General features: G+C 38.1%; 2 protein-coding genes across 8 annotated transcripts in view; one reads left to right on the top strand and one right to left on the bottom strand.

Annotated features, from left to right (window-relative positions):
- RB1 (RB transcriptional corepressor 1) overlaps window positions 1-24732 on the top strand; it is a 305988-nt gene that overhangs the window by 267868 nt on the left and 13388 nt on the right. For 2 of the 4 annotated variants that reach the window (XM_054586344.1, XM_054586343.1), the window contains exon 27: window positions 1840-3080. In XM_054586344.1, the coding sequence (XP_054442319.1) occupies window positions 1840-1913 (74 nt within the window). In that variant the 3' untranslated portion in view covers window positions 1914-3080. Of the gene's footprint in view, window positions 1-1820; window positions 3081-24732 lie in introns of those variants that run through there. The other 2 variants (XM_054586341.1, XM_054586345.1) reach the window with 2 other exon arrangements.
- RCBTB2 (RCC1 and BTB domain containing protein 2) overlaps window positions 8482-24732 on the bottom strand; it is a 40193-nt gene continuing 23942 nt past the window's right edge. For 2 of the 4 annotated variants that reach the window (XM_054586348.1, XM_054586346.1), the window contains exons 8-12: window positions 20658-20848; window positions 19998-20124; window positions 18116-18255; window positions 13987-14117; window positions 8482-9729 (exon numbers count right to left, since the gene is read on the bottom strand). In XM_054586348.1, coding sequence (XP_054442323.1) covers window positions 9589-9729; window positions 13987-14117; window positions 18116-18255; window positions 19998-20124; window positions 20658-20848 — 730 coding nt within the window. In that variant the 3' untranslated portion in view covers window positions 8482-9588. Of the gene's footprint in view, window positions 9730-13986; window positions 14118-17186; window positions 17388-18115; window positions 18256-19997; window positions 20125-20657; window positions 20849-24732 lie in introns of those variants that run through there. The other 2 variants (XR_008530239.1, XM_054586347.1) reach the window with 2 other exon arrangements.

The raw sequence follows: 24732 nt of genomic DNA, 5'->3' as shown, positions 1-24732 counted from the left end.
GAAGATTGGGGACAAGCAACAGGAGTTTTAATTGGTAAAGCTAAGGACTCCTCTGGGCTCCTCTTTAGGTTTCTCAGAGTTGCATTCAAAAAAGATCATCAAACAATGCTAGATCACTCAGAGTGGAAGGGCCACAGGGAGAGACTTAGAATTACTGTTGTGTTTTTTTTTCTTTTCCAAGTATAAATATTCTTTGTGCTTCTTTATGAAGAGCTCCTGCCTACCATTAAAATCAAGTTAAGAATTTTAAAGTAATTTAAAAGAAATGGTCTGACAGTTGTCATAGGGGTGGGGATTTGCGGGGCTGGGTGAAAAAGATGAGATTATACAAACAAACAAACAAAAAACCCTCAAAGACACAGACAACAGTATGGTGATTACCAGAGGGAAGGAGGGGGTTGGGGATATAAAAGGTAAAGGGAGGGATAAAAGGTGATAGAAGGAGACTTGACTTTGGAGTGGTGAACACATAATACAATATACAAATGGTGTGTTGTAGAACTGTACACCTGAAGCCTGTAAGAGGCCTGCCCATAAGGTATCCAGCCATGTGGTATGAAAAATAGAGACATTTATTGAAGAAGAGACAGGATACAAAAAACATTGTATATAGACAGTGACATTTCAGTCCCCTTCAAAGTAGGCACCTTGGGACCTCAAATAGTTCTCCTAATAACCATCAGCTGCCCCATCATATTTTCCTGAATCTCATCGATAGTCAGAAATCTCTTCCCTTTCAAAAGTGATTTTAGTTTTGGGAAAAGCCAGGAGTTGCAGGGCACCAAATTTGGGCTATAGTGGGGCTGAGTCACCTGGATGATTTGATGTAGGTGATTTGATGTTTCGCCAAAAAACTGCACAAGAAGTCATGCATGGTTGGGCACATTGTCTTGATGAAGCTGCCAATCACAGTTGCCCATAGCTGCAGCCTTCTGAATCATCCAAAGTTTCCAAGGAGGAATGTTAAGCTTAACACAAAATTATGATGCAGATTCATTGCCCTGCCCACTCAGTCGTTTTGAATGTGACTGCCACACAGTATACATACTCGGCAGTGTCTGCAGCCTCCACTGACTAGTACAGTGAAGTCATCATTGTTCACATTTGTGCATTCCAGTCTGCTCTCCTTGGCTGCTAGGTTACAAAGATGTCATGCAAACCATTTTGTTACACTAACAATGGCTAGACTTTTTTCTGGACAGACCTCATATGATTTTATTAACTAATGTCACCCAATAAATTCAATAAAAACAAAGAAATGTTGTGTTCTTGACTGTGATGTAATTACCAATGTACATTTTCAAAGTCCGTTTCCACGTTGAATGAGCTGTGAACTGACAGTCTTTGCAGCACCTACAGGCCATCTCTGAACAAGAAGAAATTGCTAGTTTTGTCAAGAATGTCATTCACGTCAGCAGATCATTCTGGGCCAGCCCAGGATTCTGCTCTGCTCAAGTGCCAAACTCAAAGCTCACCATCTCATTATCTATAGGCCTCCACAGTTGGGGCATACCTGGAAGTGTGTAAGACTACCTTGTGGATTTTATAAGAAAATATTAGAATTTCTCATTTTACCTCATCTACCTTTAATGTTTATTTGGGGTATGTGTGTCCTATAATTCATGTACACATACATATTCATGCATATGTACATATTTTGTTAGCATATGCTTGGAATAATTTTAACTCTAGGAATAATTGATTTAAAAAAAAATGGAAACCACTGCTTTTGTAAGGCCTGAGCTCCACTGATTCAGCATAAGCATAACATATTTGGTAGCTTTTGCCAGCTTACCCAGTACCATCAGTGCCATTAACAGTTCTTCATCTTTTTTCCAGCATCTACTCGAACACGAATGCAAAAGCAGAAACTGAATGATAGTACAGATATCTCCAACAGGGAAGAAAAGTAAGGATTTCATGACTTTGGTGGGTACTGTGTTCACCTCTGGCCTCATTGTCTCTCAGATCTGACTGTATAACTCTCCCAGGTTCTGTTTACAGCCACATTTAATACATATCTTCAGCTCTCTTTGGGTGTAAAGTATGCAGATGCAGATGATTCCCAAGCCATTTTCAATGCTGTACTTAATAGAATATACATTGTTATTGTACAAGATTGAAAATCTTTTGTAAAACTTGCCATTTAAAAAGTTATAGCAGATGATTCTATTTTCAAAGGATGCCTGGGAGTGGGAGTCCCAACAACCCATGCCTGTCTGAGTACTTTGTCTTCTCTTGTGGCATATGTGTGAAGTTTGCTATTATTTTTATTAATTTATATTTATTTTTTTAATTTAACATAAACACCCTTAGAAAATGTGTCTTGTCTTCCAAATACAATTTGGCTGACTGCCCCCTATTCACCCAAATGATCCTGAATTCTTCATCTAAAACAGATATTAGAAAGTAGAAAATAATTACTAATTTTTACACATTAGATTTTAGTTTACTAATGGAACCTGATGTACTGTGTGTTTGTTTTATAAAGTTTAGCTTTTAAATACAAGCAGAAAGCAAACTATAAACATAGGATATTGTCATACTACTGATAGAGATTTCATACCTCAGGACTTCTAAGAATTTATTGATTCTCTTCTTCACCCAACTCATGCTTTAAAATTAGGATTGTTAATAGTACTCTTAGTTTTTATACTATTCAGATCACTGAATTCATAAAGTATCCATCTAGTACTTGGAAGATAAAGTGTTCACCTATAGCTTGGCTATAGAGGACCCTAATACAGTATATCCAAAGTGCACTTTCTAATGTTTCTGGGTCCTGAAAAATCAAGATTCAAAATAATTTTACTCTATAAAACAGACTGTTAACCATAGAAGGCTTAATATTTTTCTTAAAGATTCATCTAATTGTAACTCAGCAGTTATAGTGTTGTCCTAGTTTTGGGAAGGGATGTGTGTTCTCTGGAATGGTACATGTCTTCCTTGTATCTTTAGAGCTGGCAACTGTTTCTTTATCATTTATTGTTTTTAAGTCAGTATGGTCTAACACTGGCACATTCAAAGCCACATTATTTCCAGTTCAAAATGTCAAGTATGTATTCAAAGGTCTTTGGGTTAGACATTAATATTTCTAATTTTTTGCAAATATTTTAAAATAGCTACATTGTAAAAGAGGTGCTTTCCCTCCTGGCACCTAAGGTGTATTTGAACTATCTTGTGTGATTAACTTATTTAGAGATAGTATAATTTAAAATAGATGGTATTTAAGATAGCATCAACTAGCTTTTAGGAAAGTCATTTTGTCTAAATTCTTTCTAAAAAGAAATCTCATCTGTTAGAAAACAAAATTTCAAACTTGGGGTTTTCTTTACAGTCATTTTGATAACAAAGGCATTAGAATGCCTTACTCCATTTCCTCATTAATTTTTGCATGAATATCATACAAATCAGTTAGCTTTTAGGTCAAGTACTTACCATATTTCTGAGCCTTTTGCTAATAAGCTCATGTTAGAATTAGTGCCAGAATTGTAGGAACTGCAGAGATCGTGTATTGAGATTTCTTAAATAAGGCTTCAGATACTGCTTTATTGCTTTTTTGTATTGGTTAAAACTGTATATTTAATATTGCTATGTTACTATTTTCTACAATTAATAGTTTGTCTATTTTAAAATAAATTAGTCATTAAGAGTCTTAATGGTGTGATGTGGTCTTTGTATAGAGTGCACTGATGTTCTCACATATATAAACTCTCTTGTAGTATCTCATCTGTTCTTAGCCTTTAATGGGTTTTATATGATGATTCCTAAATTTATTTTTCTAGCCCTGACCTTTTCACAGAGGTCAAAGCTCTCACAGCTAATAGAACTTTTCATTCCTACTCCTCCCCCGCTCAGCTTCTCAAAATATGAATCAAAATCCAAGAAACTAATAATACCTTGTTTCTTCTACCCTAGTCTTTCCCCATTTTACTGAACACTTGCTTGAGCCCAGAACCTGAGTCATCTAGTAACTCTTGTCGGGAGCACTGTTAAAGACTTCTAACTGGTCTTATTGTTTCCTCTCTTTCCTTTTTACTGGTCAACTCCATAGAGAGCAAACGTGATCCCTTTGATATGTAAATTGATTCACATTGCTACTCTACTTGAAGTATTCACACTCCCTATTGTGGCCTGTGTTAAGGCCCCTACCTCCTTCTCCATCGTCACCTTACTTTTCCTTGCTCACTGTGCTTCAGCCACCCGACCTTTTCCAAGCCTGTCCCTGTACCTCAGGCTTTTACGTTTGCTGTTCCTTCTGTCTAGGTGTTCTTTCCCCAGAATTTTGCCTGTCTTTCAGGGATCAGTTCAGAGGGCTTCCTTGATCACCCAACCTAAAATCCTTATTCCATATTGCATTTGTTTCCTTCAAAAATGTCACAGCATTTATTAGCATCTGAAGTTGCCTTACTTGACTTGCCAATAGCCTGTCTTCCCATCCCTACATCAGCCCCTCCCCAGATTGGAAGCAGCCTGGCTAGTTTTATTTATTACTTTAGCTCTAGTACCTAGAAGAATCCCATTTGTAGGAGGTGAAGTGTATTTTGAATATTTTTCCAGTATGCAGAAGCAATTAATATACTCTCTTCCTCTTTTCAGAGGCCATGTACTGAGTACATATACATATTATATTCCAATCATAGCTGTAAATGTGACAATACAACAATGAATAAATAAAACTAAAATCCCATCTTTGTGGAGCTTACATTCTAATTCTAGTCTCAGGGAAAGACAGCAAATGAATAAATAAATGTGGAATACATGTCCAATTTTATTCAGTACTTTGGAGAAAGTTATAACTGGGAGGAGGACAGGGAGTGCTGGTAGGGAAAGGAGGTTTAAAATTTCAATTAGGTTGGTCAGGGAAAAACTTGCTGAGATGGTATTTTGGCAGATCCCTGAAGGAGGTGAGAAAGTGAGCCATGCATCGGCAGGGGTAAAACAGCCCACAGAGATGAAAACCCAGTGTTAGGAAGTAGAATGTGTCTGGTGTGTAAGAGAAATAAGGAACCACAAAAGAATGGAGAGTTGTAGGAGGAGTGTGGGAGTGGCTATCTCTCTTCGTCTAATACAAAGTTTATAGGAAAGGCCTTTCCTCCCAGTCATCCTTTATGTATATTACAGGCCCACAATCCTTTGTCTGCAATTCTGAAATCAAAAAAGCTTAAGAAAAAAACAAAACAAAACTCAAGTGGGTACTGTCTGTTTGGTGACGAAGTCGTATGGCATCGAAAGCATATCTAAACGCATGGAGCTATTTTGAACCTTTATCCCACTTAGTGGTAATATTGTTATTTTGCTACAAAAATATTGAGTTGGCCAAAAAATCTGTTTAGTTTTTTCCATAAAATAAAAGACACATTTTTCATTTTCACCAGTAACTTTACTGATTTGGATATTTTGAGTATGTTGGAGTATGCCCATTATTGGCTTCCAGAGGGTAGAGGCCAGGGGTGCTATTAATCATATTCCAATGCATAAGACAGCTGCACAGCAAAGAATAATTTGGCCAAAATATCAATAGTACCAAGAAACTTCACAAACTGCTTTTGACATGTTCAATCAGTCACAGCACCTTCTCCATACACTGCACAAATCTTTTTTTGCGTTTCAGTTGCCTTTTTACCTTTCTTGAAATAATAAAGCATAATATACCAAAAATGTTGCGTATCTTTTTCCATCTTCAATATTAAAATGAATGTGTAAAAATTCACCAGCTTGATTTTTTTAAAAAATGCACACTGATATGACAGCTGTCACAATGCAATCTAACAATTGTTTCAAATGAAGTTAAAGACAAGTAAGCACTGCTAGAGCCATCTATGGAAAAAAACTAAATGAACTTTTTGGCCAAGCCAATATTAATATGTTGATTTTGGGTATCTAACCTAGGCCTTGCTCAGGTATTATGTAGTGTGTGGTATATATATAATATTAAACTCCAAAAAATAAAAATATGACACACATCTGGTATGCAGGGTTTCAGATAAGGGATTATCTTGAGTTTAAGAAATATGGTTTCTCAAAAAACAGGGTGGATCGTTTGTTTCAGAAGGAAGGCAGGCAAATTAAAGAGGTTAGAGCAGGATGGGGATCTTGCATAAAATACAGTCTCTTAGGTCAAGGCATCAAAAAAAAAAATCAAACTGCCTTTATGACACTAAAATTTTTTAGTCTGGATGATAGAATACTGATCACTTCTGGTGATTACTTTAGTATTTCACTAATTGAAGTTCATGAAAAAAAGAACAAGTTCAAATTCATGTACTTATTTATTTTTTCATTACAGTTTCCTAGAGCAAATGGTGGGGGCGGGGGGTGGTCCGACATCAGTTACTTCCTGAGTAAAAAATATTATATTAACTGAATAAATGTTGTTATTTTAACTGAATAAATAAGGTGCTACTGATTTAGTGAGAGAAAATCAGTATGGTTTGTTTTTATGCTTTGGCAAAGTGAATTAAAAATGACTCTAAGGTATCATTTTTCCTTTCTTTTTACAATTCTGCCAGCCTATTTGATGTATTAAAAGGATGGGAGAGGGCTAATAAGATAGACAAAATTATATAGTTTGTTGTCGCTTCCTTTTCATTATTACCAGTCAAGAATTCTGCCTCTAAGTAAAACTCACCAGAGTATGGTTCAGAGTGACTGGCAGTTTTTTCAGGTCTCAGCTGAAGAACATTAACGTTTACTTTTTAAAAGCATTGAATGGTATCTTTACAAACAGCTATCAGCAGATGGAGACACTACTTTATTCCTGTAAAATCTTAACTTTCTCTCTGTAAGTTAGGGTAAAATTATATTGAAAGCATAAAAACATTGAACTTCCTTTGTGAGCAGAGTGGGAAAAACCCTTAAGGATAGGAAACCTAAGGTGAACTTAAGTAAAAAGATCCATTAATTTCTGGAGTGTCATGAAAAATGTCCCTTTTCTCTCAACTATCCCTTGATCAGTCGTGTTTCTGAGGCACTACAGACACTTTCTGTTTGAAGGAAATAGTGTTGATATCCTTCACATAGGAGTGAAGCCTGTCCTCAAAGACCAGAGAAAGCACATTATTTCAGAAAGATGTATCTATCCATTGGACTCATGTGTCATCTTTCAAACTGGTCTAAAATGAGCCCTTATTGTTTGAAGTTACAGATTTTAAGGCTCCATTCTTCGTTAAACATCAAAATTACTTTTGATGAAAAGTTTTTAAACATACTGAATCAGAGTCCTTAAATCTGTATTTTGTAAAAAGTTCCATAGATTATTCTCTTGTACCCAAAGATAAGAAGCACTGAGATAATGTAGCAGTGCAAACCTACATATAACAAAGTGTAGAAAGAAAACCTTGATAAAAGTCCATCCAGTCCCTAATAACTTGTACTCCAGCAATATGGCCGTTCCCTCATTATGGAGTTGGGTAAACGGTAGTCCATTTGGCATCCTTAAATAAACTCATCTCTTCCCTTTGAGTGTTCCAATTTTTGCATGAAATGAGTTCATAAAAGAAAAAGGCATCTAGGAGCTTCAGAAGACCCTATTACAAACAGCAAGAAAGTGGAAGGTAAGGTTTTGGAAGACACTCTGAAGATAGGAAGGTTTTGATCAGAGGGTGAGGAAGAAAATTCAGAAACTGTGGTTGTCCAACTGTGAGAACTGATAGCTGTAGGTGATAGCCAAGTCTGAGTACTTCTTTTAAAAAAAAAAAGTTTATTGATTTTTAAGGAGAGAGAGAAACATCGATGTGAGAGAGAAACATCAATTGGTTGCTTCCCATACACGCCTTGACCAGGGCCCGAGCCCACAACCTAGGTATGTGCCCTGACCAGGAACTGAACCACCTTTTGAAGTATGGGACAATGCTCCAAACCACTGAGCTACACTGGCTAGGGCTGAATATTTCTTTGTTGGATATAATAGCAAATTTTCCAAAGAATGAAAACAAATGGCATATGATATGACTAATTTAAAATAACAAATAATTGAATAAGACTTTGTAGTTCCAAGAATAGAATTGTGATTTGGAATTAGAGGCATCCAGATTACTTTGCCTCTACAAAATAAGTTCTGCGAAAACAGATAAACAAGGAACTAAGGATTCAAAAGTGACCTCACCAATAGAGGCAATAATACAAATAATTTGTATTATAACCATTTCTGTTTTAAGTGGGCTTTGCTATGAAATCGTATTTGAGTAACTGCTTTAAAAAACAAGCTTATATCACATGGATTTATACATATGAGATATCTAAGAGATACATAATCTCTGTTTCTTTGGGATTAAAAAGCATATATCCTGGGGCTATGAAGTACAGCATAGGAAATATAGTCAATAAAATTGTAATAACTAGGTAGGGAGCCAGGAAATATGGGGAAGATCACTTTATAAAATATATGATTGTTTAACTACTATGCTGTTACCTGAAACTACTACAAAATAATATTGAATGTAAACTGTAATTGAAAAAAAAAACATCTATTATCTGCAAATAAGCACTTTATTATCAAATAGTTCAGCATCAGAACAAGGTTTATACTTTCCAAAAGTTTTCTTTACACAATACCACATTGTGAAACATATTAGGAGAATTTGGTGCTACATCCTACATCCCGTTCCAGTTTCTCTTTTGCAGTTGGGTAGCTTTTTGTGATCAAAAAAGTATAAATTTATCTCATTCTTCTTAATGCTGTACATGAAATGTATTAGTTCCTTTTCAGCTAGTACTTTATAATTATACTGTTCCAGATTAAGAGACCTGATTTCAAGTGACAGAAAAGTCAACTAAAAAACACAAACATTTTTATTTACAGAGGCAAGTCTCTTGTAACACAAAAGCAAAGGACATTATGCAATTGTGTAAGGCAGATAAGCCCAGAAATAACATTCATTCAGAGATAGTACTTCATATTCGGTAATTCCGTACAACAAATCATTAACTCAGAGTAAACAGGAAATGAAAGTTAGCCCTTGGGCCTTTGACAATTCATTTGCCAAGGCGTTTTGTGAATTCAGATTAATGCTCTAAATTAGCCACTATTTTTCAGAACAATGCACCAAAAGAATATGAACCTTAATAGATACAGGCTGTTTCAAATTTGTTTTCGTGCCAGTTATTCCTTCATCCAGCATCCCACAAATAAAGCTGTCCTCAGCACATACTTAGGTTTATAATAAATTAATTGAGTGCCTACTCTATGCAAGGCACTGTGCTGGACGCTGGCAGCGTGGTGGTGACAGCATCCTTCACCACGCTCTCTATGTGAATCAGCCTGCTGAGTAATGGAAGAGTTAGCCAGAATAGTGTACACTTAGACCAATATGCCAATTCAGTGAATTGAGAAAGGAAATAGTAAATATAAGATGACATTTAAATATTTTTTCCCCTGGAGCTTAGTCACATCTGAGCACATCATTTAATGCCTTCTATACCAACTTTGAATTTCAACAGATGGGGAAGACTGACCACCATCCTCCTTTTGACAGAACAAGTATTCAGCCAAATGTAGTTCATCATTAATATTATTAAAGAGAAGTTATTCTCTGGCTGTTTCAGGCAAAAAGGAAATGCTAAAACAAAATTTCCTGCAGGTGAGAATCAATTTTTAAAGGCTCCAACTCTACTTGCTTTGCTGATAAAATTCTTCAGGAGATCATGGTCCATTTCTGCAAAGCCGGAAGTTTGTGTTACTACAGTCAAATGGTTTATGCAAAACCTGAAGCAAAATTCTTCTAAATCCTAAGAACAACAAAAAAAATGTTTTAACAAATTCATGTTTCCCAGTGCAATGCAACACAGAAAGAAAATTCCTAAACACACAGGCAAAGAAAAAGGATTAGCTAGCCAATAGGAAGAAATGTTGGTACAGCAATACCTAAAGAATAGTTATAAAACTACTGAGCTAATATGAATCTATGCTTATGAAAAATGTAAATAACAGAGTAAAACATTCAAGTTTCTCCACACCAACCAATGCCAGAGTTAGGCACCTATATGTATGAATTCTATACTTTTTATAGTTAGAGCATTTGTATTGTTCATTCCACTTTGAATATTTATTAAAAGTATTTAATACTCCTTTCTTATATATCCCTAAGGGCTTTAAATATTTCTACCTATAAAGAGTTTATGAGAAAGAAAAGTTGACATAAAGAACAGTAATGCTGGGAAACCACTTCTCTGACGTCATTAACAGGCCACTGCTCTTTTGCCTTTACAAGAAGTCAAAAGATGGGATGATTGCATTTCATCAGACCCTGCATATCTTCAGTAATCTTAACTGGAAAATGCTTTGAGGAAATCATGACTTTCTCCTTAGAGAAACTCCTCAGATTGGTGTTTTTGGCTTCTTGTAATGCACTCTGAGCCAAAGAATAATCCTCTAGAAACTCTCTTGATTAGATCTGGAAACTTGAGACAGAACGAAGGTAGTTGAAGGCTTTTTTGGCCCCAGAAAAATTAGAGCTAAAGTGAGACCAGCCTGAGGAGACTCCAATATGCCTTTGGCCCTGCACTCTGCAGCCATCTTGACACAGGACAAGGTGTTGCCCAGTAGTGGTCAACTTTTAAAATTTATGCTGTATTAGCTGAAACTAATTTATAAAAAATGAAACCCAGAATAATGTCCAAGCAATCATATGTGTACACAGTACACACTATGATCTTTTCTTCTTTACATACATGTAAATGAGAGAAAATGCTAGAGATGAAAAAACAGACAAAAAAGAGCAATACTAATAGCCATGCCAATCAAATTCACAGTAAGTTTGAAGAAAAAAAATACAGGGAGAAAACCTATCTATTTCATCCCTAAACACCTGTGTAGGCTGCTAGTGTCACACTCGTAGTATAACATCTCTCAGTCCCAGGTAAGCACTCATAGGCAAAATTCCAGGCACCCACCTGACATCATTGTATGTGGCTATACATAAAAATGTGTGTTATTAATATATACTGAATATACCAATATCCATTTTAAATTATTGGACTCTAGCTTAATTTTTAGAAGTGACGTTTTTGCCTACAGCACACTAAAGTGAAACAAGATAGCAAATACACTGTTCTTTCTATAATTTTAGTCTATTATAATAATTCAGGTACAACTCTTAGTTTCATGGGCAATAGTAAAGGCAAAGTTGAACATTCATTAAACATTTAATGATATGTGTCAGGCACTATTCTAGGCATGAGGGATTTAGTTGTGTGCAAAGTCCTTGCCATTCCTCAAGGGGCTTACTTTCTAGAAAACAGAGGGATGCAAGGTAACTACAAATAATTCATGTAAATAAGAAAATATGAAAACGTCTTGGAAATTAAGACCTAGTTCAGGTGGAAACACAATATGCCCAACTTTTTGTTATTTGAGGTAGCCCACCAGAGTCCAGTATTATCACCTTGGCATTACCAAACTAGAAAAAACGCACAGGAATTTTTTTGGTCCATAAGCATTTTGCATTTTATTCCCTGACCAATAAAGCGTTACCTTGATGAAAGACAAACATTCACTATGCTTTTAAATGTCAATGTTTCTAGGTGGGTAAGATTTTTTTTAATGTGAAGTAAAAAAAAAAATATTATTTAGAGATATACATAATACAATCTAGGAAAGATCAGTAGGAGCTGTGTGAAAATGTTATGTTCTCTGGTTGATAGGTCATTCCTTTCCAAGTTTTCTTTAATAAGCATATTATTATTTATATAAACAGAAAAAAAGGTTATAACCTTTTTTCTACCCACCAATAAAATGTCCCTTTATTTTTTTTTTTTAACCAAAGAAGAGGATATCCTTATATCAAAAGGAAATTGACTCTAGGAAGTACAGCCTGTTTCCTAAAGATTTAGCTCTAAGACAGTTTTCCTTCCTTTATTACCAAAACAGTACATGGTCAGGGTACAAAGTTCAGGAAAAAACAAGCAAAGATAAGGAAATGAAAATCATCTGTAATCCTACCATGTAACGATAACCATTGATTACCATATTTTGCTGTGTATAATGTGCTCTTTTGCCCAAATTTTTGAGGGAAAAATAAGGATGTGAGTTATACATGGGTGTAATGATTACATGCCATGGGTATAATAATCCTATGTATAATGCACACAAAACCTCCAGTGCACATTATACACAGCAAAATATAGCATATTTTCAGTCTTTTTTTTCTTCATAGGTAATGAAGTTCAGTTTTTTTAATTCAGCTATTTATACATTTTTAAAAAATAAAAATAAGACCATAGCTTTTCAGTTAATGATATACCTTGAATAGCTGCATAATTTCATGTTAACATTCTGTATAGTTTAAACAATCCTCTAGGGTTCATGTTGACTTTTTCTAATTTTTCAAAATTATAAACAATGCTGCAGTAGACCTCTTTGAAGTTAATCCTTGTCAAAATCCATAATTACTTCCTTAAGACAAACTGCTGTATATGAATTTCTCAAAGAATTACATCTTTTAAAGGTCTTTTTTAAAAACTTGTTTTCATTTTTATTAAATTTATTGGGATGACACTGGTTAACAAAATTATATAGGTTTCAGGTCCACAATTCTACAACACATCATCTGTGCACTATTGTGTGTTCACCACCCCATCACAACTCACCTCCCTTATACCCTCCTTTACCTTCCCAAACCCCCCCACCACAGCAATTACCACACTGTTGTCCTTTTCCATGATTTTTTTTTCCTTTTTGCTCTATCCCTCCTCCCCACCACCCAGCTTAATACATATTTTACCAAATTGTGCCCTAGAATGACTGTACCAATTCGCACTTTTTTAAGATTTTTAATTTTATTTATTTGTAGACACAGGGGAAAGGAGGGAGTAGGGGAGGGAGAGAAACATCAATGTGTGGTTGCCTCTCATGCACCCCCCCTCTGGGGATCTGGCCCGCAACCCAGGCTAGTGCCCTGACTGGGAATCAAACCAGTGACCCTTTGGTTCGCAGGCTGGCACTCAATCCACTGAGTCACACCAGCCAGGGCCCAATTTGCACTTTCATTAGCAGTTTAGGTCACCCATTGTTCTGAGTCTGTATTATTTCTAAAAACATATTCCCCAATGTGACAAGTGTTTCTATTTATATTTTTCATTTATTCACAAATCCATTTGGTTCATTTTTTTTCTAGTCAAACTGCTCATGTTTTCTTTTTGTTTTTAAGAATTATATATTAAAAGGACTCATGGACTTGGACAACAGTGTGGTGATTGCTGAATGCAGCAGTATAAGAGGACAAAATGGTAATGGAAAAAAATACAATACAGATTTAAAAGAGAACTATGTTGCCCTGGCTGGTGTGGCTCAGTGGATTGAGTGCCAGCCTGCAAACCAAAGGGTTGCTGGTTCAGTTTCTAATCAGGGCACATCCCTGGGTTGTGGGCCAGGTCCCCAGTGGGGGGCACGCGAGAGGCAACCACACATTGATGTTTCTCTCCCTCTCTTAAGAAAAAAGAAAAGAACTATGTATTAACTATGGTAAGCTTGCTTCATTATATGTTACAAGAAATTTTCCCAGTTTTTTTTTTTGTTCTTTTTTTTTTAATCTTCACCTGAGAGTATGTTTATTGATTTTAAAGAAAGAGGAAAGGGTGGGGGAGGACACACACACACACACACACACACACATACACACACACACTCTAACATGAGAGAAGTGAGAGAGAAACGTCATCTACCGTACATGCCCCGACCAAGGATGGAATTCGCAACATTCTGGTGTATGGGACAATGCTCCAACCAACTAAGCCACCCGGCCAGAGCTGTATAAATGTTTATCTTTTTGAAACTAAATCCCTCAATCCTTTCCTTTATGGTTTTCTTTCTTTGAGGTCTGGCCCTAACATTATATAAACATATACTAATATTTTGGCTGATATGTTACTGTATGTGTTTACATTAAGTATTTAATCTACCAAGACTTTATTTTAGTTTAAGGTATGAAGTAGACACCTACCTATTTTTTCCAGAAGGTAGGCTAACTGAAAAAATGCTTTTCTTACCTGAGCATCATATTTCACAGCAGCAGAGAGTAGAGCAATGGCATTCTCTTCACAGATTCCTTGCTTGATAGTTTGCTGGCAGAGCTTTTTCAATCGGTTTTCTCTATAAAATGTAGCCAAATCTAGCAATCCTGGCAGAAAGAGATACATGAAGTGACTTCAAGCATCCTGATTTAAACTCACTCAACCCTTCAGAGATGATTTTTAATATAATCCTTAGGGAAGGCTGTATAAATAGACTTGTACTGACTTACACTCTGAGTGGGTGGCTCTACCTAAGAACGTAGATGAACTGAGCAAATAAGAAGCTGTGGGAAAATAGCACAGTGAAAATGACTTTAATATGTTTCCTAGAAATGCCCTCCAAATTCTCTCTCCACTTGCATTGCCAATATCTGCTCCTGGGTCATTTCCATCAGCACACATACATGCTATCATAGAGCTCATCTCTTTAAGAAAGAAAAAAAGAAAAATCTTTCATGTACTCATGTCTGCCTCTCATCACCTACTCCATTTCTCTGCTTCTCTCTACAGCAAACCTCCAGGGGAGAGTCATCTCTGCTTCCTGCCTCTATTTTCTCAGCTTCCAGTCTCACCTCAAGCCGTTCCAGGCATAATTCCCATCTCCTCCACTACTGACATCACACCTGGGATTATCAGTAATGGCTTCCACGATGCCAAGTCCATGGGGCTCTTTTCTGGTTTCACTTTACTCAAGATATACACAGAACTTGATGTGGTTGATGATGCTCCACTTCTTCTCACTTGTGTTTTTCTTCTCTAATTAGTTCCTCTTCAGTCCCTCTGCTGAACCATTTTTCCTGACTTTCAAATATTTCGGTGCCCCAGGGTTCAATCCTCAGATTCTTAATTCATTTATTTCCTTAAGTGATTCGAGTCCCATGGTTGTAAATACCATCTATAAGTGTTGATGTATGCTGTCATATTACATCATCTACTTTCAGATGACATAGAGCAACATACACATGCCAGTTAATTTCAATCTACCCCATGGGACACTGTGAAGTCTTCTAATGAGGAATGGCCAGTTAGCATTTGAAAGACCCTGTCAGGAGCCTCAGATACTGCTAGTTAAATCTTCATTACACAGTGCTAGAAATATTTTGTTTTTCGTGAAATGAACAGTGTTTGGTATATGGCTTGGCTAGGAATATTGTGAAGGTCCTTTTGCCTTTGCATAAATGAAGTTCAAGCATCATGAGCTCAGCAGTTCTACACCCCTGGAGTAGCACATTCACTAGGTCTTCATCTAGTCCTAGGCTGCCACCTGATTAACAGCTTAGCTAAATCTTACTACTAGAATATTGTCACTTCTACTTCATGCTAACCATTCATATAAGCTACTTCATAGAGGGCCTAATGGACAGAGAGCTGGGATTTCATCAATCTTACAACATTAACTGTTTTCGTATCTGTCTGTTCCTAATTTTTGTACATGTAGAAGAATTTGGTTGGAAACTTGCTTTCATTGTAACATGACAAAGACTAACAAAGTTATGGCAGAAAAGCTTATCGCCCATTGGAGGATACTGAAACCTTGAGAGTTGTGAATGGCTCAATTGTTTTCAGTCAGTTCTCAACAACTCCCAAACTCTTATCAACAGCCCTATACAATCCCAAGCTTCAGACTCGCATCGACCGACATGTAGTCAAGACACTACCCTAAGAAAGGACCCTGCCTTGAATCTCTGCTCTAGAGGGCCCCGCTCCCAGCCTCTGTCAGATACATCCCAAGTGAAAAGTATGGTTAAGGAGCCATGCACCCACTCTTAGACCACATTTTGGGCACCTGGGATCCAAGGATTACCCACCTAACTGGCCCTGAAGCCACATGTATGAGTACTTCCTCCCCTCCAAACTGTGATACCAATGTACAGAACCCCATCCCCAAGGGGCGGCCCAAGCTGAGGGTGGATGGAGCTTGGCCATGCAGGCTGGGGTGCCCACACATCATTGTGATGGAGTACATAGCTGGTGGTGGGAAAAGAAAGAAAGGCAGCCAGCTACAAACTGGAAGCCTGTCCCTCCCATGCCACTGTATTCCAGCAGAGAACTCGAAGGAGTGCCACAACTCTAAATTCCATCTAAAACTTAAACCTGGCCTTTCAGTTGTCAATGAAGGTATACTTTTCGAGGTATAAGGATTGAACATGCCTTATCAGAAGTTTGTTAGCTTAATATATACCTTTGAATTTTTAGACATATGGTACGTAGCCCTTAATTTGGACTCTTTCCCAGGGCCCTGCAAATAGGGGTGAGCCTGTAAAATAACACCACTTGGATGTCTAATAAAGCAGCTCACACACCTTTGACCTTTCGAACTCAAGAGGAATACATCTTCATCTTCTTCATCTTAGTGAACGATGCTTTCCTTAACCCAGCCTTTCAGGCCAATTACCTCAGAGCAGTCATCCTTCTCTTTTTTTCCCCTATACCCCACATCCCATCCATTGACAAATCCCATCAGCTCCATCTTTAAATATCCAGAATCTGATCGGTACACCACCCTAACCCACAGTACCATCATCTCATACCTGAACTATTATAACTACTGATCTTTTAAAAGCATCACTCCTACTGTAGAAGCTACTCATTGCTTCCCCCTCACCCGCCCCGCCGCCACACACACAAGCGCATCCATGGAAATCCATTCTCCCTTTCTTCCAAAACCATAGAATATTTAGCTCAGCCATGGCCATCTGGATATGACCATGCTTTCCCCCACTGCTGTGCATCTGGGTTATGGACTTAGTTAGCTCTGGTTCATGGCTTGAAATAAACAGAAATTCTAGGGTCCTTCCTTAAGGGATGTAATGCAGATGTGCTCTTGGACCATTAGCATAGGAGTCACGTGAACAAATACTCTGCAGTGTATCCCTGTGTGACAGACCCTATCTTGTTTAAGCCACTTTACTTCAGAATTGAAGCAAATCCTAAATAACACAACCCTATGCTAAAAGCTTTCCAAGGCTTTATATCACACCAAGAATAAAACTCAAGCTCTTCACCATGGCCTTCAAGATCATATGTGATTTTGCCCAGCTCTCCACTTCTCAATTCCTACCACTACAAGTCTTGCTCAGTCCACTCCAACCACCCTGGCTTTCTCCCTCATCCTCCAGATGCTAAATCTACCTGTTCCTGTCTCAGACTTTTGCACTTATGTTTCCCATGCTTAGAGGCTCTTCCTTGGGTATCTGCATGGCTCACTCCCTCATGACTCACCCAGGTCTCTGCTCAGTGCACTCCCCGACGGAGGCCTCCCTTGACCCTCCTGACTGATGCTTGTATTTATTTGTTTAGGGCTGGTCTCCCTCATCTGAATACAAGCTCCACAGCAGCAGGGCCTCCGTCTGTCTCCTCACAGACACCAAGAGGAGCTGCAACACATAGTGGGCATGGGCACTAAAACATTTATGGAAGAAAGGAAGGAAAATTATAAAACTTCAAAAATCAGACTTCTGTTTACCTGGGTAAATTTAAATGCTGACCTGATAAAAAATGTTATTGGTTTATACATGTAAAGTGAACATTTAATTTAAAAATTGGGGGATTGAACACTCTTTAGTTCCTTATACAAGTAATTCCTTAATTTTTCTGTACCCTTGGCCAACAGTGTTGCTGACAGCTGTAAACTGAAACTTAGTATGTTTTTAACTGTGTCCATTGGATACCCTGTGTTGCTTTTTTCACTGGCAGGTGAACGCCCCTCACTCCTTTCAGGACAGGATGCACCAGCCATCTGGGGCAGAAGTTCACAGATATGGAAATCAGCAGGGCTTATTATTATGTCCATTTTACCTTTTTTATAATGCAGACATCTTGAGGGCAACAGGTATAATATCTCAAAGTTATGTACGATACTAACATATAGCATTTAAGAATGGCACCCACTCAACAGTGGTAATGGTTTGATAATTCATCTCTCTTATTTTCCAGTCAATCTTTATATTAAGTAGTAACAAGGGAAAGCAGCTTGGGTTCAACACACAACAAGAGAACCCCTTCTGTGATTGCCCTCACAGCAATGTCCGTTTAGGCTCTACAGAAACCACCTTCCCCGGTTCCCAGCACTTGGCCAATCACTTGGTAAAGTCATTTAATTTACCTACTGCCTCCTCAGGGGGAAGGCTGATGCTGTCTGTGTACAGGTATTCCAGGAAGGCTCGGTAAACAGGATATGAAAATTCACTCATTTCTACAATATCATCCTCACTATCTTCCAACGAAGAACGAAAATGCTCACACCTGAAGAAAGAAAAATATGTCAGGTCTTAGCTTCTGTGCAAGAGCAGATAAACCCAAGGAGTGTGCCCCTGTGGGGCTTAGAGGGGAAAAACTGACAAGAAGGGAAAATCACAACACTACAAACGGCATTCTCCAAGTTGCATACCTTCATATTCTTGCCCTGTCCCTCACTTCCTTTGCTGGCCAGTTTTTAAGCAACCATTAATTCAAAAAGGTTGCAAATGCAAACCTGCCATGGTGGAGCTGCCCCTGCAGCCATGCTTGGCAGAAACAGTGCCAGCCTCCCTGGCAGAGTTCCCATACCATGTCCCCAGTGCAGCATTTATGGAAATCAGGTGAGTTTATCTTTATAACCTCTTAGTAATTTTGTTTTTCCATTTCCTGTTACGGGTTGAATTGTGCCTCCCAAAATCCCTACGTGGAAGCCCTAACCTTAGAATATAACAGTATGTGAAGAAAGGGTCCTTACAGAGGTTACCAAGTTAAAACAAGGTCATTAGGGTGGACCCAAATCCAGTATGACTGGTGTCCTTGTAAAAGGGTGGGGCAGAGATTTGAACACAGGCATACACACACCCACGGAAAAGGTGATGTGAAGACTCAAGTTATAGTACCACAAGCCAAAGAACACCAAAGACTGTCAGCAAAACACCATGGAGAGTTGGATCAAATTCTTTTTCCTAGCCCTCAGAAGGAACCCATCCTTTGAACACCTTGATCTTGGACTTCTCCAAAACTGTGAGAGAATAAACTGCTTTTGTTGAAGCCCAGTTTGTAGTACTTTGTTACATACAGCAGCCTAGCAAACTAACACACACCCATCCTTTATGAAGGTTTATGGACCATGGCAAGAGAGAACAAATGTTACACAGCCTTACCTTAATAAGAGGTGAACTTGAGACTAAAATGCTATTTTGAGCTTGTGATTTGTTGCCATAGACTTTATATATCTGTTACACAACAACATGATGATTTAAAAAATCATTATGTTAAAAGAAAGAAGCCAGGCACAGAAGAATACATACTGTATAATTCTATTTATTAAACTTCTAGAAAATGATAGCTAATCTATAGTGACAGAAAAAAGATTTCCTGCCGCAGGGCTGAGGCAGGAGGGATCTTTGAGGAGTGACAAAAACATTTTCTATCTTGATTTGGGGCAATGCTTTCACAGGTGTATTCATATGTCAAAGTTCCTAAAATGCACACTTTGAATGCAGGTTATTGATCAAAAATTATATTTATTATCAATATATTTGATTGTTTTAAAAATATGTGTTAGCTCCACCTTAGATCTTGTTGCTGCAGAAAAGCCTTATCTTCTCTTTTTTTCAAGCATCAAAAAGTTCAGTACCCCACAGCTGACTGAGGAGAGTGATGTTTAGAGGCTGAGCCCAGCTCCTAGCTAGGAAATTTACTTGTGTGGAAGCAGTCCATGCAGTAATAAAAGCACACAGCACACTCACCTGCTGGTAGCTGGCTGCTTTCAGAAGCCAAGGGGGACAGACCATTTGTGAAGCCCTGTAAGAAAGCCTAGAGTACTTATGCCCTGAACTACAATCCTGGCACTCATTGCATCCGGCCTCTATTATTTCTTGTTTCGTGTATAATGTGTTTCCTCTAGCTGCACTGTAAGCTCATAAGGGCAAAATCTGCCTTACATTTTTTTCATATCCTGTTTTCATATTAGATTAGCAAATAATAAATGTACTTATTTCAATTCTCAAAATATGACTCCTTACCTAATTTTGAGAAGGACTTTATGTGCATAAATGTACTTTCCATCCACCAGAAATTTCAGGTCGGCAGTATTGGGGTTGTCAAATTCCCTCTTCAGTGACTCAGCTACTGTGAGGTGGTCATCGGGTTCTAAGAGAATAACAACACCAGTCTGTCTGAGTTAACTACAGACATAATGAAAATGCAGGTTGCAATACAGCATTGCTCTGTAGGCACTCATGAAAATATCAATACTCCAAAATAATTGAACCAAGCAATGCTTTTTTCACCTAAACATGAATTCACACCTCTTCAATCATCAAGAATTAAAACCTCACACACATCTGCTTCTAAATCTGCCAAAACGACAACTATGAAGTCCAAAACCACCTCATTAAATGAAATTTTTTAAGTTTGAGTAAATATACTTGCTAGGAAAAAAATAGTTTCTCAGTCAAATTAAAATGCAGCAATCAAATTAAAAGTACTTTTAATTTAGCATGTAGTGTTGGTGTCATACTTTTAAGAAAAACAATCAAACTAGTTCCTTTTCACAGGAGTCCATTAAAGGAAATAAATTATATGATACTGCACTTAACAAGGTCCTTCCTATCAAAATAAAAGCACCAGAGTTCTCTTCCTAGTTTTCAAGCCATCACTCAAATGGACACTGATCAGCTCACCCACAGAGAGGAGGCGCCAGGAGACGGCGGGAGTGGCAAAGCAGGCAAACACGTCGTCCGTGCAGGAGAGGTGGGTGAGGTGAGGCAGGATCACTGACTGGCCCCGGCACTGGCCCCACATGTACACATGCCCACCCTGGGTCTTGGCAGCAGATGTGTGGGTAGAGTGGCAGGCTGCAATTTCTATAATTCTAAGTTCATAAACACCAAGTAACCACAGTAAACAGGAGAAGAAATGAGTTGATCTCTCTTTCCCTTAGGTTTGATTTCAAAAACAAAACAAAACAAGATTTACACACCTAATCTCCTAAGTTTTCAGGCAATATACAAGTATTTACATTGAAGCTATACTTCAATGAACGTATAACTAATGAAGATCTTGTTATCACTTCTAGCCAGTAGGCCTATAAAAATATATACAATCCTGCCCTGTCCAGGAGGCTCAGTCGGGTGTAACGTCATCCCCTACACCAAAAGTTTGTGGGTTTGATTCCCATTCAGGGCACACACCTAGCATATTTAGGTTGTGTGTTTGATCCCAGGTCAGGGCATGTAGGGAAGGCAATTACAACTGATTGATGTTTCTCTCTCTTTCCTCCCTCCATCCCTCCCTCTCTTTCTCTGTAAAATCAATAAACATCCTTGGGTGATGATTAAAGAAAAAATGTACCACCCCATTTTGAAGTACAATCTAAGAGAGTACAGACCAGGGAGAAAAGGATAATTATAATATTTTTGTTAAAATATTACTGAAGTAGATAATAAAGACTTGACCCAGGTCAAGTCTTGACCCAGGGTCAAAAAATGTTTTTATCAAAACGTCACCAATTATAGGGTTAAATGGAACATGCTGTAAGTAAATTGCAACCCCACCTCACATTGCAAACAGTAAATTCTGTAGTTATAACTCACTAGACTATCTAGAGCCCAACAGTGCAGTTTTCTGGGATCAGCATGTAGACTCTAGTGCAACAAGTTCATGATTGCCAGGGGGTGGTTCTCAGAACACTTCCTAATAGATAACACTGTTTTTGTTGATTTGGAAATAATTTCTTTGCCCTAAGAATAAACCACTACACAGATTCAAAGAAGATAGTAAACTCTTTCAGCCCGAGAGGCTGTCACCTTGAGTTTCACACCAGGCAAGGGTGTCAGCATCCTCCATGACTTACCCTCAGAACTTCAGAATTATCTCTGGCCTCTTTTTCCTCACCACTTTCTTCAGAATATCCAGTTAACAAATAACATAAATCCTTTGTAAGTTCTCTTATCTGCCACCACCCTCAGTCAAACACACCCCACATCTGGACCCATGGAACCTCCTCCTAGATCCCTCCGCCTTAGAATTTCTCTCTGCTCTGACCCAAATTGCATACACTAGCAGGTGAAGAACCCTCTTAAAACACCACCTTCATCAGGACTTTCAAACCTTTATTATTTCCCAAAAGATAAAACCCAGACAAGTGACATCAAGGCCTTCCTTCATTTGGCTTCCACCTATGTCCAGCCTTATTTCAAATGGCTTTTGCCCACACATCCTATGTTCCAACAAACAGATGTACTCGCTATCCCTCAATGCTTTTATCACAATTAAAGTCCTTAATCAGGAATGTTCTTTCTTTTCTCTCTGCCTCAGAAATCTTACCCATCTTCTAAGGCCCAGTTCAAACAGTCCCGAGGTAAGAGGTCTCTCACTCACCTGAGCTCTTGCAGTATCCACACCACTCCAGCCTGGCCATTTCTTTCAGTTGAATATGTCCTACCTATTCAGTTAGATTACAAGTTCCTGACAGGCTGATTTGCTGACTTATTTCTCTCTTTCCCACTAAGCACCCAGTACAGTGTCTTACTAAATATAATATGTGGATCATTTTATTGACTAATTGGGAAAGACACAAGAACACAGAGCAACTGAGGAGTGGGTAAGACCCCACTGACCAAGGCTAGCAACGGAAGGGTGGAGATATTCCTTCATGGTGTGCTTTAACTAGAGGTTTCCCAATCAAGGAGGGAGGATGGTCATCGTACAACCTGGAGATTGCTGTGGCAGCTTGCCTCAGAAGGCTGAGAGATACATTGTTTTCTTGCGAAGTCCAAGTAATTTTACTGGTTTATTAGAGGACAGCTCTCAGCTCTTGAAAATGGCCCAAGGGTATTGGAGGAAATGCTGTATGTCTTGGATGTATGTTTCAAAATGGAAAGCCTAGCGGATGGAGTTAAATTTGAATCTTAGTTTTACCATAAAGCCATGTGACTGTTGGAATGTCCCTGAGTATCTACGAGTCTCAATTTCATCACAGTGCAAGGACAGTATGAGAGAAATGAGAAAATGTTAAGCACCAAGCATGATGTCTGGTGTACAAATGATAGCCTAACAGTAGAGGTTTCTCAATATTACTACATTTACTCATATTTTAAGTGCCAAAGCCTCCCCTATATAGGGGCAGTGTATTTCTAATGATCAATTCAAAATAGTAAGGTTTTTCCTATTTGCATGGTTAAGTTAGTCAAATTGGCTCAAAAAAAAAAAAAACTTGCCTACGTGGGGAAAATGGTCAATGCTATTTTGCTTCCCAATAAGGATATTCTTTTCAAAAAAAAATAAATAAAAAGGGAGCAGGAAATAGAATACATACATTTATTCAAAGAAAAGTGAATCTACTATAATGTTACACCAACATGTGAAAGTACCAACAATTGATTTTAATTATTGTAGCCCTATAGTATAACTTGAAGTCAGATAGTGTGATACCTCCAGCTCCATTCTTTTTTCTCAGGATTGCTTTGGCTATCCAGGGTCTTTTTTTGATTCCATATAAATCTGATTTTTTTGGTCTATTTCTTTAAAAAATGACTTTGGGATTTTGATGGGGATTGCTTAAAATCTCTACTGATCTGGGTAATATGGCCATTTTAACTATGTTGATTCTTACAATCCATGGACACATAGTATCTTTTCATTTCATTGTGTCTTCTTGAATATCTTTTAATAATACATTGTAGTTTTCAGTAAACAATTCATTTTAGATTGTGTAGTAGACAAGACAAGGGCTGGGAGTCAGAGGCCAAGTTACTTAAACTCTTATAATCCATTTTATCATCTTTAAAAAAAAAAGGAAAAAAAGGAGGAGTTTTGTGGTGAAGAATACATGAAATAAGCTACCCAGCACAGCGCACAATCAAAAATGGTTTCTTCCCATGACTAACAGCTGCTTCAGGCACTATGGGGCCTGCCTGGGGGCTGAAGAGAGAAGTAGCACATTATGAAACTGCAAACAATTCCCTTATAACATCAGAGAGCAGCACTGCATAAAAGTGCTCTGGTGAGTAAGGGGGACTATCTGGGTACTCCTCAGGGAGTATTTAAAGTAACAGGGAGTTCAACTAGGCCACGAAGGCTTTGGATGAGTAAGAGCAGGTGAGGCAGAGAGAAATACGTGTACCAATGTGTAGGCAGAAGATGGAAACGGCAAGACTGGAGAAGGTACAATGTTAAGAGGGCCTAACAAATAGATAGAAGCAATGAGGTTTGCTAGGAACAGTGGTATCAGTCTTAATCTAAGGCTAAAAGGGTTTAGATTTGATCTGCTGTGATAGACTAATGGGAAAGAGCTTTGTAAACAGGACCATAATTGATAAAAATGGAGTTCTTACATTAATCTGGCAACAGTGTGCAAAACAGGCTAAAAAGGAGAAAAAGAATAACCTAGAAGATGAGTAAGCTGGGGAAGGCTGATGGGTGTGCAGACATCGTGTCCAAGCATGGTGACAACAAAGAAGCGGGGTGGCCTTTGATACTGTGGGAGTTCAGAGCAAGTCATCCCAAAATGTGCTTGTATGGTATACAGATTGTTTTGAGCTAAAGGCAACTTTAGCCATGGACTCAAGAGAAATTTCTGCCCCTCCTTTAACTACCTAGAGAAATTTGAATTAGGGGCCTTACCCATAGTAAGAGATTATCAGAGATAACCTCTTTTGACCTACCTATGGCACAGGACAAACTCCTATTTACTAAACATCTGTTCTTGTTACCCTGCAATGTTGCTCTGAAGCCCCCAAGGCAACTTACCTCATC

The sequence above is a fragment of the Pteronotus mesoamericanus genome, unplaced genomic scaffold (genome assembly GCF_021234165.1).
Source record: "Pteronotus mesoamericanus isolate MK-2021 breed Mesoamerican mustached bat unplaced genomic scaffold, CSHL_Meso_final contig_94, whole genome shotgun sequence".
NCBI classification, from domain to species: domain Eukaryota; kingdom Metazoa; phylum Chordata; class Mammalia; order Chiroptera; family Mormoopidae; genus Pteronotus; species Pteronotus mesoamericanus.
The sequence above is the reverse complement of the archived record's forward strand: the minus strand, read 5'-3'. Positions and strand labels throughout refer to the sequence as shown.